This window comes from Physella acuta, unplaced genomic scaffold (assembly GCF_028476545.2).
Source record: "Physella acuta isolate Inbredline_101_S28 unplaced genomic scaffold, ASM2847654v3 ptg002344l, whole genome shotgun sequence".
In the NCBI taxonomy this organism is placed as follows: domain Eukaryota; kingdom Metazoa; phylum Mollusca; class Gastropoda; family Physidae; genus Physella; species Physella acuta.
The window spans coordinates 1-13043 of NW_026733838.1; the positions used below are offsets into that span (position 1 = coordinate 1).

General features: G+C 36.5%; 1 protein-coding gene across 1 annotated transcript; it reads right to left on the reverse strand.

The window, feature by feature from the left end:
- Positions 1–1738: 1738 nt before the first annotated feature.
- Positions 1739–4111, reverse strand: LOC131933021 (uncharacterized). The gene is made up of 2 exons (XM_059289879.1): positions 3613–4111; positions 1739–2534 (listed from the first exon to the last, which is right to left on the reverse strand). The coding sequence occupies exons 1-2, from the start codon at positions 3892–3894 to the stop codon at positions 2133–2135; spliced, it is 684 nt and encodes a 227-aa protein (XP_059145862.1). The 5' UTR covers positions 3895–4111; the 3' UTR covers positions 1739–2132.
- Between the last annotated feature and the right edge of the window lie 8932 nt (positions 4112–13043).

Genomic DNA, 13043 nt, shown 5'->3' on the forward strand with positions numbered 1-13043 from the left:
TTTTGAGTAATTTCCGTTGACCGGAAGTACTTATTTACACTATTACCGATTTCTCAAAAACGCATGTAAATTTATAAAGTACTAATAATATTGCGCACTATTATGCACATTTTATTTTGGCGTTCGCTTGGTGCGCAATTCTTTTTTCTACGATATTCTAATCTATTTTTCAAAGTTTAAGTAATTAAAAATCATGTCTATATTCTGAGTTACATAAGAATATTCGAGAAAGTTTAGGGGAGATCACTTCCGGTTTATTTAAATTAAAGGCCTTTAAAAATATTGAATAACATTGCTGACACTTATTTCTAATTTCTAATTTTGTTTTGTAACTAAAATGAAAACTAACTTGCAGCAGTAAATTTTAAATAACACTTAAACAGAGATGATTATAATTATAATATCATAGTCAGCATAAGGTGGGTGTAAGTACAAAAGTTCTACATCAGCAGTCATAGAGGTGTAATATCATAGTCAGCATAAGGTGGGTGTAAGTACAAAAGTTCTACATCAGCAGTCATAGAGGTGTAATATCATAGTCAGCATAAGGTGGGTGTAAGTACAAAAGTTCTACATCAGCAGTCATAGAGGTGTAATATCATAGTCAGCATAAGGTGGGTGTAAGTACAAAAGTTCTACATCAGCAGTCGTAGAGGTGTAATATCATAGTCAGCATAAGGGAGGGGGGGGGGGGAGTAAGTACAAAAGAATGAAAAAGTTTTTGGTATAAAAAATTCATAAAAAACGTTTTAATAACAAGCTTTTATGTAATGATGCACTAAAAAGTAGAAAATAAATTATAGACTACTATTTAAATAACTATAAAGAACAGCGTGGGTCACTTTAGTATCTATTGGATACCTTTACTAATGCTAAGGAAGACACCCACGCTTTTCTTTATAGTTATTTAAATAGTAGTCTATAATTTATTTTCTACTTTTTAGTGCATCATTACATAAAAGCTTGTTATTAAAACGTTTTTTATGAATTTTTTTTTCAGTACTTTACATGTTTTATTTACAATAGAGTTACATGACTAAAAACCATTGCGCGCCTACTGAACATCACGTTCAGTAGGCGCGCAATGGTTTTTGAACGCAGCCATTACGTGATGGCGCAGCTATTGAAGGTGATGACGCGTGTGGTGTGGTTGGCTAGACATGCCTACTAATTTGGTCCAAATTTTAATTAATTCATAAAATATTAATTAGGCATCCAATTAAGTCAAATTTAGATTCAGATTGCATTGTCTTCATGTCTTGACCCACGTGCCAACTGTGAATCGTATCGGTCAAGTAGAACTGTCCAAATTTTCACTCCTGCGTTTCCGTCTAGACTGACGACTGACGACTGACGAGGAAGTGAGTTAAATAAAAGCTTGTAAAAACAACATTATCACTGGCTCTTCATTTTTACTGACAAACACACACATGCACACACACACACACATATATATATATATATATATATATATATATATATATATATATATATATATATATATATATATATTAATTTTAAGTAACAAATAGATTATCTTTCTTACCTCGTTGTTTAAGTATAACTTGGAAGTATAAAATCTCCAGGAATGTTTTGGTGCTAGTGGAATATTCAGAGAGTAAACAAAGTGCTAACAACAAAAAATAAAAGCCATATCCCATCTTGACTCAAAATGCAGTTCCTGCAATCAGTTTATTTCAGGTTCTCTTCGGGGGGGGGGGGGGGGGCGGAGAGAACGTCTACATCCCCTCTCCCCCAACGAAATAGAATTCAATTAGAAAATATATACTTTTACTATTGCATCCCTATTCCCTAGCAGAAAAAAAAGTCTGAAAGAAACACTGCTTGCAATCTACCCTGACCCTAGTATCTCGACAGACTACATAAGTCCAATTAAATGAAAAACTTGTTCTCGTCTTCTATTCTCAATAATAACTGTTAACTTTCAGTCGATCTACATTTACTGGTTATTGATTGTTTTCTCATTTTGATCATTCATCAAGAAATTTCATTAGTAAAACAGCATACACTACTAAAAACATAGATATACATTTTTATCGTTACAAATTACCAAATACATTCATACATATACATACACACATATAATTATCGTCTAAGAAAGCTACGAAACGTTAAAGCATCATGCGTATAGATATGGTCATCAAGCACAAAGTGACCAGCATAAAGGCACTGCTATCTCTAGTGTTCCCAGAGTTCTCTTTATTGGGTATTCCAGTTACATTGTGAGTCACAGCTGTTGTTGTTGTTGTTGTTGTTGATGTGGATAACTCAGGTTTCTCTACACACGTGTTGTTGACGACCATCATGTTGTTATGACGACAGCACACCGTGTTGTTATATCCCCCACACGATCTCGCCTCATAATTCAGGTCCAAGTTGTCGCCCGTGCCACACACCTGGCAGAACTGGCACTTCCACTCACACCTGTCGCCCGCCTCCTGTCTGTAATAACCGTCCTTACACATAATGTGTGTGTCTCGCACTGAGGTGCATGGGCTGGCTACTGTTTCTGTCTGGTAGAAAAGGAATGGCCGTGTTACTCATACATTTGCAGAAGAACAGAAAACATTTGAACATGTGCATAAGAGATGCCAGGTGTCTACTCTCTGCTTGTACGCACGTGCAAGTCTGTTGTGAGTACTATTGTTGAAGACTATTACCAAGACCAAATATAGGTTTAAAGTATATTTTTTAACATCCTTGCATTAAATAAAGAGTTAACAGAGAAAAAACATGGAATATAAATGAAATACAAATGAAATAAATTATAAAACATTATAACGAAGTAATGTGTACGAGGGTTTTACAATTGCAATATTTGACGCCTTAACATTTAACCTAAAGGCACACACGGGGCGCCTAAAGTAGAGCGCATCTGTTTAATTTTGTTGCTGGGAGTGTAGTTAATTCTATGCTAACTTGTCTCTCTCTCTCTCTCTCTCTCTCTCTCTCTACACAACCAAATGTCTTATCACTACACGGCAAATGTCCTATCACTACACGACCAAATGTCCTATAACTACACGACCAAATGTCCTATCACTACACAACCAAATGTCCTATCCCTACATGACCCAATGCCCCATCACTACACGACCAAATGTCCTACCACTTCACGACCGATCTTTACACTTCCAAATGTCCTATCACTACTGGAATAAATGTCCTATCACTACACGACCAAATGCCCTATCACTACACGACCTCTCACTACACGACTACATGCCATATCCCTACACGACCAAATGTCCTATCCCTACACGACCAAATGTCCTACCACTAAACGACCAAATGTCCTACCACTAAACGACCAATTGTCCTATGACTACACGACCAAATGTCCTATCACTACACGACCAAATGTCCTATCACTACACGACCAAATGTCCTATCACTACACGACCAAATGTCATACCACTACACGACCAAATATCCTAACACTACACGACCTCTCACTACACGACTACATGCCATATCCCTACACGACCAAATGTCCTATCCCTACACGACCAAATGTCCTATTCCTACGCGAACCAATACCCCATCACTACACGACCAAATGTATTATCACCCTAACCACTCTCTACTTACCGATGCGTCAGGAGTCAGGCAATTCTCACAGCTTTCATATTTATTCTCGCTGCTCATCATTGCTGTCATGAATGTCCCACCAGGACAAGCCTTACACTTGTGTGTTACTTCGTCTATGTGATGTCCTGCGGGACAGGATACCACCGTACCCTCTGAACGCAAAGCGCTGCTGACAGGTCTATCAGGCATTGGTCTAGAGGGGATGTCCGGATCACAAACAGCTCTTACACAAACAAAAGTCACCATCAAAATCGGTATCAATGTTATGAAATGATTTCCCATGTTTCCAGTAGGGTGGTTGAAGTAAACTTAAACCCAGTTTAAATGTTACGAAAAGTCAGTTATACACTTCCAGAACAACCTGTCGGATTGTGTATGGAGTTCTGATATTAGCGAAACCCTGGGTCTAGACCCCAAACTTTAGCGTTGTGTTTACCAGACTTTAGCACTGTGTTCAACTCATGATCTTGTCCAAACTGTAGACGAGAAAATAGATGTAATGTTTAATTGAGTGCACGTAGTGAGATGCTTTAAACGTATATTGCTGCGGCATTCATAACATGCCTAGTGTGAGGGGGGGGGGGGGGGGGAGGGGGGTAGTGCTCAGACGTTATAACTGGCATTAGCTTAGGGTAGGGAACTTTTTACCCCAGTTATAACATCTGAACCCCCCCCCCTCCTCTCCCCTCTCACACTAGGCAGGTCGTCTGATCTTTAATTGTATTAATGTCCATACTATTGTATTGTGTAATTATAGGTTAGATAGGTCATAATGGCTGTAATAGGAATAGTCCTTAGTGTGTTTGACTGTACGTCCCCATCACTAGATACAAGATTGAACAGCTTGTAGTTGTCGCAGTCGTAGAGAGTTCGAGTTAATGCATGCACAGGTCAGGCGCCCCGCCCCTCGCGGGACTGCTGGGGTTAGGTAGGGGTTGGGTTACCTGAGGGTGAGGCTGAGCCCGGGAAAATTAATTACGTAATGTAATCGTATGACAGTGTGTTTGTACGTAAATGTACATGTGTATGTGTATGTTTATATGTGATCATTTGAAACGACCAAAATTGAATTTAGATGTATAAGCTCCCCACACACGTTAACTTATTATACACACAAAACGTGACACACCTTAGCAATGTACACAACATATTAATAAGGTTTATGCTACTGGTAAACACGGTATACTATTATAAAACATGCTTTTGTCAAACTCTCAACAGAAACGACACATACATACAATCGGAATAATGTGGGCCAAAGTATTTTAACGTGCCGCCCCCCCCCCCCCCCCTCCAGGAACTTTTGATTGCCGCACACCGGGAGAAAATGTCTAAAAGAAACCCGTACACAAGTCTAAACATGAAGTAAATCTCTGAGGCGTAGCGAGCCATTTATGCGCCCTCTCACACTACATTTACATTTACAAATCCCGAAGAACGTCCGACCCGACCCGACCCTCCACCCCCCCCCCCCCCCACACACACACACCAACGAAATAGAATTTATAATGAAAATAATTTGTCACTTTCGGGCAAGTATCCATTCGGGAAATCGGCCTCCGGGCAAACGGCATTCGGGCAAGTGTCTTTCGGGAATTTGTCGTAGACCCGATAATTCAGTATATCAGCTTAAAATATCAGCTTTGCATTTATTTTTCTAACAATTTAGGGGCCTCCTGCCCTCCCCCATCCTGGGATCAGCCCCGGGGCGGCCAACCTACCCGCCCACACCTTGCTACGCCACTGGCTTACTTGTGGCCCAGATTACACTAGTGTTATTGATATCAACCGTAGACAACATACAGTCAGAGGGAAGTGGGGGAATCATTTGATTTGTTATATCGGAAACAAACAACAACATACAAGACGGTCACACGACAACGTGGGCCGCCGTATAGCCTCCACACACATCATCGTACAGAAACTAGGCTCAGAACGACCGTGTATGACAACAGAACGACTGTGTATGACAACAGAACAACCGTGTATGACAACAGAACGACTGTGTATGACAACAGAACGACCGTGTATGACAACAGAACGACCGTGTAAGACAATAGAGCGACCGTGTATGACAACAAATCACCATACAGAAACTAGGCTCAGAACGACCGTGTATGACAACAGGACGACCGTGTATGACAACAGGACGACCGTGTATGACAACAGGACGACCGTGTATGACAACAGGACGACCGTGTATGACAACAGAACGACCGTGTATGAAACGCATCACCATACAGAAACTAGGCTCAGAACGACCGTGTATGAAAACACAGCAGCACAACGTGTATTGTGCAATATTTTGGTTGAAGTTTGAAGCAGGAAATAGGTCAGACTAATCAAAAGCAGACTCAGACATTCGACTTACATGGCTATTTTCGTCTTTGCTACATTAGCATAACGTACTATAAAAAGTTTTAACTATCTAGACTAACTGGATTATTCTATGCAAACAAAAAAATGAAATACAAATATAGCTTTAATAAATAACAAAAGATTAGTTACATAGATAAAACACTGTAAAAAATTTTAAATTTTGCTATATTTAAAAAAAGTAACAACATGCACTAATTATAAAATAAAGAAAATACGGGTTGTTGTTGAAGAAAAAGTTATATGTTAATAAAAAGTTATATGTTAATAAAAAGTTATATGTTAATAAAAAGTTATATGTTAATAAAAAGTTATATGTTAATAAAAAGTTATATGTTAATAAAAAAAGTTATATGTTTAAAAAAAAGTTTTATGTAAAAAAGATGTATGTTAATAAAAAGTTTATGTTAATAAAAAAAGTTATATGTTAATATAATAGTTGTATGTTAATAAAAAGTTATATGTAAATAAAAAGTTATATGTTGATAAAAAGTTTTATGTTAATAAAAAAGTTATATGTTAATAAAAAGTTATATGTTAATAAAAAAGTTATATGTTAGTAACAAAAATTATATGTTAATAAAAGAGTTATATGTTAATAAAAAGTTATATGTAAATATAAAAGTTATATGTTGATAAAAAAGTTATATGTTAATAAAAAATGTATATGTTAATAAAAATGTGTATGTAAATAAAAAAATATATGTAAATAAAAGAGTTATATGTTGATAAACAAGTTATATCTTTATAAAAATGTAGGCCTGTATGTTAATAAAAATTTATATTTAAATTAAAAAAGTTATATGTCGATAAAAAGGTTATATGTTACTAAAAAAGTTATATGTAATAATAAGTTATATGTTAATAAAAAAGTTATATGTAATAAAAAAGTTGTATGTAATAAAAAAGTTATATGTTAATGAAACTTTACATGTTAGTAAAAAGCCTTAGTATATGACGTAACTAAACTGACCGGTATAAAATAATTTTTTTATGTACACTTTTTAATGTTGCCATATGCAGATGTGACGGAACAATTTGTAGGCTGACTATAGTCGAATTAATATATACAACTAATTTATACAACTAATAGATTATATACAATTAATATATGCAACTAATATATACAACTAATAGATGTATTTACAATTAACATATACAACTGATAGATGTATATACAACAAATATATACAACTAATATATACAACAAATTTATACAACTAATAGATGTATACACAATTAATATATACAACTAATTTATACAAATAATAGATGTATATACAACTAATATATACAACTAATACATACAACTAATTGAAAAATGTGGTACCAAATACTCGGATGAGTATCACAATCATATTTAATATCTTATATACAATATAGTAATAGATTTATATAAGATGGCTAAAAATAGCATACGTTTTTCCTAGATTTAGACTTTGTAGGTCAAAGAGTTTTACTAAAAAGGTTGTCGGAGAAAAGTGAACAGAAGCACTGTACACAATTCATGATTTTAAGAAACTTATTGTACAGGGTCTATTCTATTCGCACTCAAATTCAACAGATTAATTTTAAATTCAACTAGAATACCCGTCATCCGTTGGATAACTGTGGGTTTCGGGGGTCATCCATCAAAAAACATCACGTCTGTCACTCAGAGGCATAGCGACCCTTCCCGGCGCCCGGGGACAAAGTTTTCGATTTGAACCCCCCCCCCCCCCCCCCCGTCAAACTTTTGATGTGCACCCCCCCCCCACTCAAACTTTCGATTTGAACCCCCCTCAACCTATCAATTTACTTTTCCAAACCATTTTGGCGCCCCAACATATGTCCCCCCCCGCCCCCCTTCCCCCCCACCGCCTCCCCTTTCCCCCCCCCCGCCTCCCCTCCCCCCCGCCTCCCCTCCCCTACCGACCCCCCCCCCTCCTCGGTACGCTACTGCAGTGTCACTTATCGTCACAAAAAACAGACCCCACATTCAAAAATATGTTTTTTATCTTTTAAAAACACCGAAAACACCGATTTCGGACTATCCCTTCATATACTGACGTCACATGTGACCTACTCAACTCTACTTCACCTGCCCAGTGTCCCGCCAAGTCTCAGACAACATGTATTTATCGTTTAAAAAACGATTCCAGCCGAGCATATCTCTGATCACACTATCCTTTCATATGCTTAGGACAAAGAAACAGATGAACTCTACTTCACCTGCCCTGTATCTTGCCAAGTTCAGATAGGCAACTTTATCATTCACATCTAAAAAAAAAAATTGAAAAAAAAAATTTCATTGACATATTGGTCTAGAACCCGTGCCAACTGCATGAGAGCCGACTACGCTACCATTTTAGCTATTTACTCGTGACGTCACAAGTGAATTTTTATACTATACTATGTGTCTCCTTATGCAACTTGATTTACGCGTATAGATTCTAGATCTAGATCTAAGTCTAATAGTACTAACTTTCAAATTAAATTTTATCTTAAATTAGCCAAACAAAGATTTATATAAAATAATTAAGGCCTGAAATAGATTCTAGATGTAGAATTTACATTAAGTCTAGATCTAGAATTTACATTGAGTCTAGTGACCTACATCTAGGCTAGATCTAGATCTAGATCTAGGCTAGATTCATTACTTTCCTTCGATAGCTGATCTTTAGATCTAGAGAAATTTATCGTAAAACTAAATGAAAAAGACAGTTGAAAATTGATATAAGTGTTGGAACGTAATAAATACAGCAAACGGACGTATTGTTTAAGTTATAGCCGGCAGAAAATTAGCTTTGTAACGCGTTAAACTTTTGAATGGGCCACAAAGTCTATGATGGAGTCCGCCATTTTTATTGTACCAAAAAGTTAACACATCAAGGGACGTCACTATCCCCACAAAGTTTATTCAAAGTATTAACATTTTAAAAAAAATACGGTTAATTTAACTATGAATAAATCAATAAATTAATTAACGTCTTTAAATAAATTTGTGATTAACAGTCTGTCTGCATTAAAAAATTATTCTCTACCTACATACTATTTTACAGCTCTCCACATAGAGTCGAACATATCACAATAGTCGATCAGGCAAAAAAACAAACAAACAAACAAAAAAATAAATATTCAAACATGTAAACAAACTTGACTTTTAGTAGTATACTAGACTACCCGTCATCCGTTGGATAACTGTGGGTTTCGGGGGTCATCCATCAAAAAACATCACGTCTGTCACTCAGAGGCATAGCGACCCTTCCCGGCGCCCGGGGACAAACTTTTCGATTTGAACCCCCCCCCCCCCCCGCAAGATTTCGATTTGCAACCCCCCCCCCCTCAAACTTTTGATGTGCACCCCCCCCCATTCAAACTTTCGATTTGCACCCCCCTCAACCTTTCAATTTATTTTTCCAAACCATTTTGGCGCCCCAACATATGTCCCCCCCCGCGCCCCCCTTCCCCCTTCCACCTCCCCTTCCCCCCCCCCCCCCCCCGCCTCCCCTCCCCCTCCCACCCCCCCTCCTCGCTACGCTACTGCAGTGTCACTTATCGTCACAAAAAACAGATCCCACATTCAAAAATATGTTTTTTATCTTTTAAAAACACCGAAAACACCGATTTCGGACTATCCCTTCATATACTGACGTCACATGTGACCTACTCAACTCTACTTCACCTGCCCAGTGTCCCGCCAAGTCTCAGACAACATGTTTTTATCGTTTAAAAAACGATTCCAGCCGAGCATGTCTCTGACCACACTATCCTTTCATATGCTTAGGACAAAGAAACAGATGAACTCTACTTCACCTGCCTTGTATCCTTCCAAGTTCAGATAGGCAACTTTATCATTCACATCTAAAAAAAAAAAAATATCATTGACATATTGGTCTAGAACCTGTGCCACCCACATGAGAGCGGGCTACGCTACCAACTTAGCTATTTACACGTGACGTCACAAGTGAATTTTTATACTATACTCATGCAACTTGATTTAAGCGCATACATTCTAGATCTAGATCTAAGTCTAGTAGTACTAACTTTCAAATTAAATTTTATCTTAAATTAGCCAATTCCATAGAAACTTATTATTATCTAAATCTAGATAGAATTATCTATATTCTAGATCTACGACTGAGCTATATCTAGAGTTTACGTTCATAATTTTGCAAAATTAGCAGTATAGAAGCCGCGTATAAATCTTAAATTATGCAAATAGAGGCCATGGAGCGAGCATTTCCTAATTAGCATATTTCATAGCTATACAAACAAAGATTTATATAAAATAAAGAAGGTCTGAAATTATCTAGATCTAGATAGAATTATCTAGATCTAGATTCTACGACTCGTTTGCTTAAGTCTTAAGTTTAGTTTTTCTTGCTAGATCTAGAATCTAGATCTAGATCTAATCATTAGCTACGCTGATGGGCCCGGAGCGAGCATTTCAAAATTACCATATTCCAAACAAAGATTTATATAAAATAATAAAGGTCTAAAATAGTTTAGTATATAGAAAATCACTATTATCTAAATCTAGATAGAATAGAATTATCTATATTCTAGATCTACGACTGGTTTGCTTAAGTCTCTTTTTTTTTTGGATTGTATTTATAATCAATAAATATTTGATTTGACCTAGATTCTAGATCTAGATCTATAAATAAATAAATAACTTTCTTGGACAGATTGTAGATCTAGAGAAATTTATCGTAAAACTAAATGAAAAAGACAGTTGAAAATTGATATAAGTGTTGGAACGTAATAAATACAGCAAACGGACGTATTGTTAAAGTTATGACCGACAGAAAATTAGATTTGATTTGACCTAGATTCTAGATCTAGATCTATAAATAACTTTCCTTCGACAGCTGATCTTTAGATCTAGAGAAATTTATTGTAAAACTAAATGAAAAAAGACAGTTTAAAATTGATATAAGTGTTGGGACGTAATAAATACAGCAAACGGACGTATTGTTAAAGTTATGACCGACAGAAAATTAGATTTAGAACGCGTTAAACTTTTGAATGGGAACACAATTTTCTTCGATAGACGCCGCCATTTTATTGTACTAAAGAGTAAACAAAAACCTGTGACGTCACTATTCCCACAAAGTTTAGTCAAAGTTTTAACATTTTAAAAAAAAATGGGTTAATTTAACTATGAATAAATCAATAAATTAATTAACGTCTTTAAATAAATTTGTGATTAACAGTCTGTCTGCATTAAAAAATTATTCTCTACCTACGTACTATTTTACAGCTTTCCACGATGAGTGCAACCATGCGAGATATTCGATCAGGCAAACAAAAAAACAAACAAAAAAAACAAATAAATATTCAAACATGTAAACAAACTTGACTTTTAGTAGTATACTAGACTACCCGTCATCCGTTGGATAACTGTGGGTTTCGGGGGTCATCCATCAAAAAACATCACGTCTGTCATTCAGAGGCATAGCGACCCTTCCCGGCGCCCGGGGACAAACTTTTCGATTTGAACCCCCCCCCCCGCAAGATTTCGATTTGCACCCCCCCCTCAAACTTTTGATGTGCACCCCCCCCCCCATTCAAACTTTCGATTTGCACCCCCCTCAACCTTTCAATTTATTTTTCCAAACCATTTTGGCGCCCCAACATATGTCCCCCCACGCGCCCCCCTTCCCCCCTCCACCTCCCCTTTCCCCCCCCCCCCCCCCGCCTCCCCTCCCCCTCCCGCCCCCCCTCCTCGCTACGCTACTGCAGTGTCACTTATCGTCACAAAAAACAGATCCCACATTCAAAAATATGTTTTTTATCTTTTAAAAACACCGAAAACACCGATTTCGGACTATCCCTTCATATACTGACGTCACATGTGACCTACTCAACTCTACTTCACCTGCCCAGTGTCCCGCCAAGTCTCAGACAACATGTTTTTATCGTTTAAAAAACGATTCCAGCCGAGCATGTCTCTGACCACACTATCCTTTCATATGCTTAGGACAAAGAAACAGATGAACTCTACTTCACCTGCCTTGTATCCTTCCAAGTTCAGATAGGCAACTTTATCATTCACATCTAAAAAAAAAAAAATATCATTGACATATTGGTCTAGAACCTGTGCCACCCACATGAGAGCGGGCTACGCTACCAACTTAGCTATTTACACGTGACGTCACAAGTGAATTTTTATACTATACTCATGCAACTTGATTTAAGCGCATACATTCTAGATCTAGATCTAAGTCTAGTAGTACTAACTTTCAAATTAAATTTTATCTTAAATTAGCCAATTCCATAGAAACTTATTATTATCTAAATCTAGATAGAATTATCTATATTCTAGATCTACGACTGAGCTATATCTAGAGTTTACGTTCATAATTTTGCAAAATTAGCAGTATAGAAGCCGCGTATAAATCTTAAATTATGCAAATAGAGGCCATGGAGCGAGCATTTCCTAATTAGCATATTTCATAGCTATACAAACAAAGATTTATATAAAATAAAGAAGGTCTGAAATTATCTAGATCTAGATAGAATTATCTAGATCTAGATTCTACGACTCGTTTGCTTAAGTCTTAAGTTTAGTTTTTCTTGCTAGATCTAGAATCTAGATCTAGATCTAATCATTAGCTACGCTGATGGGCCCGGAGCGAGCATTTCAAAATTACCATATTCCAAACAAAGATTTATATAAAATAATAAAGGTCTAAAATAGTTTAGTATATAGAAAATCACTATTATCTAAATCTAGATAGAATAGAATTATCTATATTCTAGATCTACGACTGGTTTGCTTAAGTCTCTTTTTTTTTTGGATTGTATTTATAATCAATAAATATTTGATTTGACCTAGATTCTAGATCTAGATCTATAAATAAATAAATAACTTTCTTGGACAGATTGTAGATCTAGAGAAATTTATCGTAAAACTAAATGAAAAAGACAGTTGAAAATTGATATAAGTGTTGGAACGTAATAAATACAGCAAACGGACGTATTGTTAAAGTTATGACCGACAGAAAATTAGATTTGATTTGACCTAGATTCTAGATCTAGATCTATAAATAACTTTCCTTCGACAGCTG

Bases quoted from the DNA above. Each gene is read 5' to 3' on its own strand.
- LOC131933021 (XM_059289879.1), bottom strand. From the start codon at position 3,894: ATGGGAAATCATTTCATAACATTGATACCGATTTTGATGGTGACTTTT. The intron at 2,535-3,612 runs GTAAGTAGAGAG...CTTTTCTACCAG, and splicing joins GCCTGACTCCTGACGCATCG to ACAGAAACAGTAGCCAGCCC.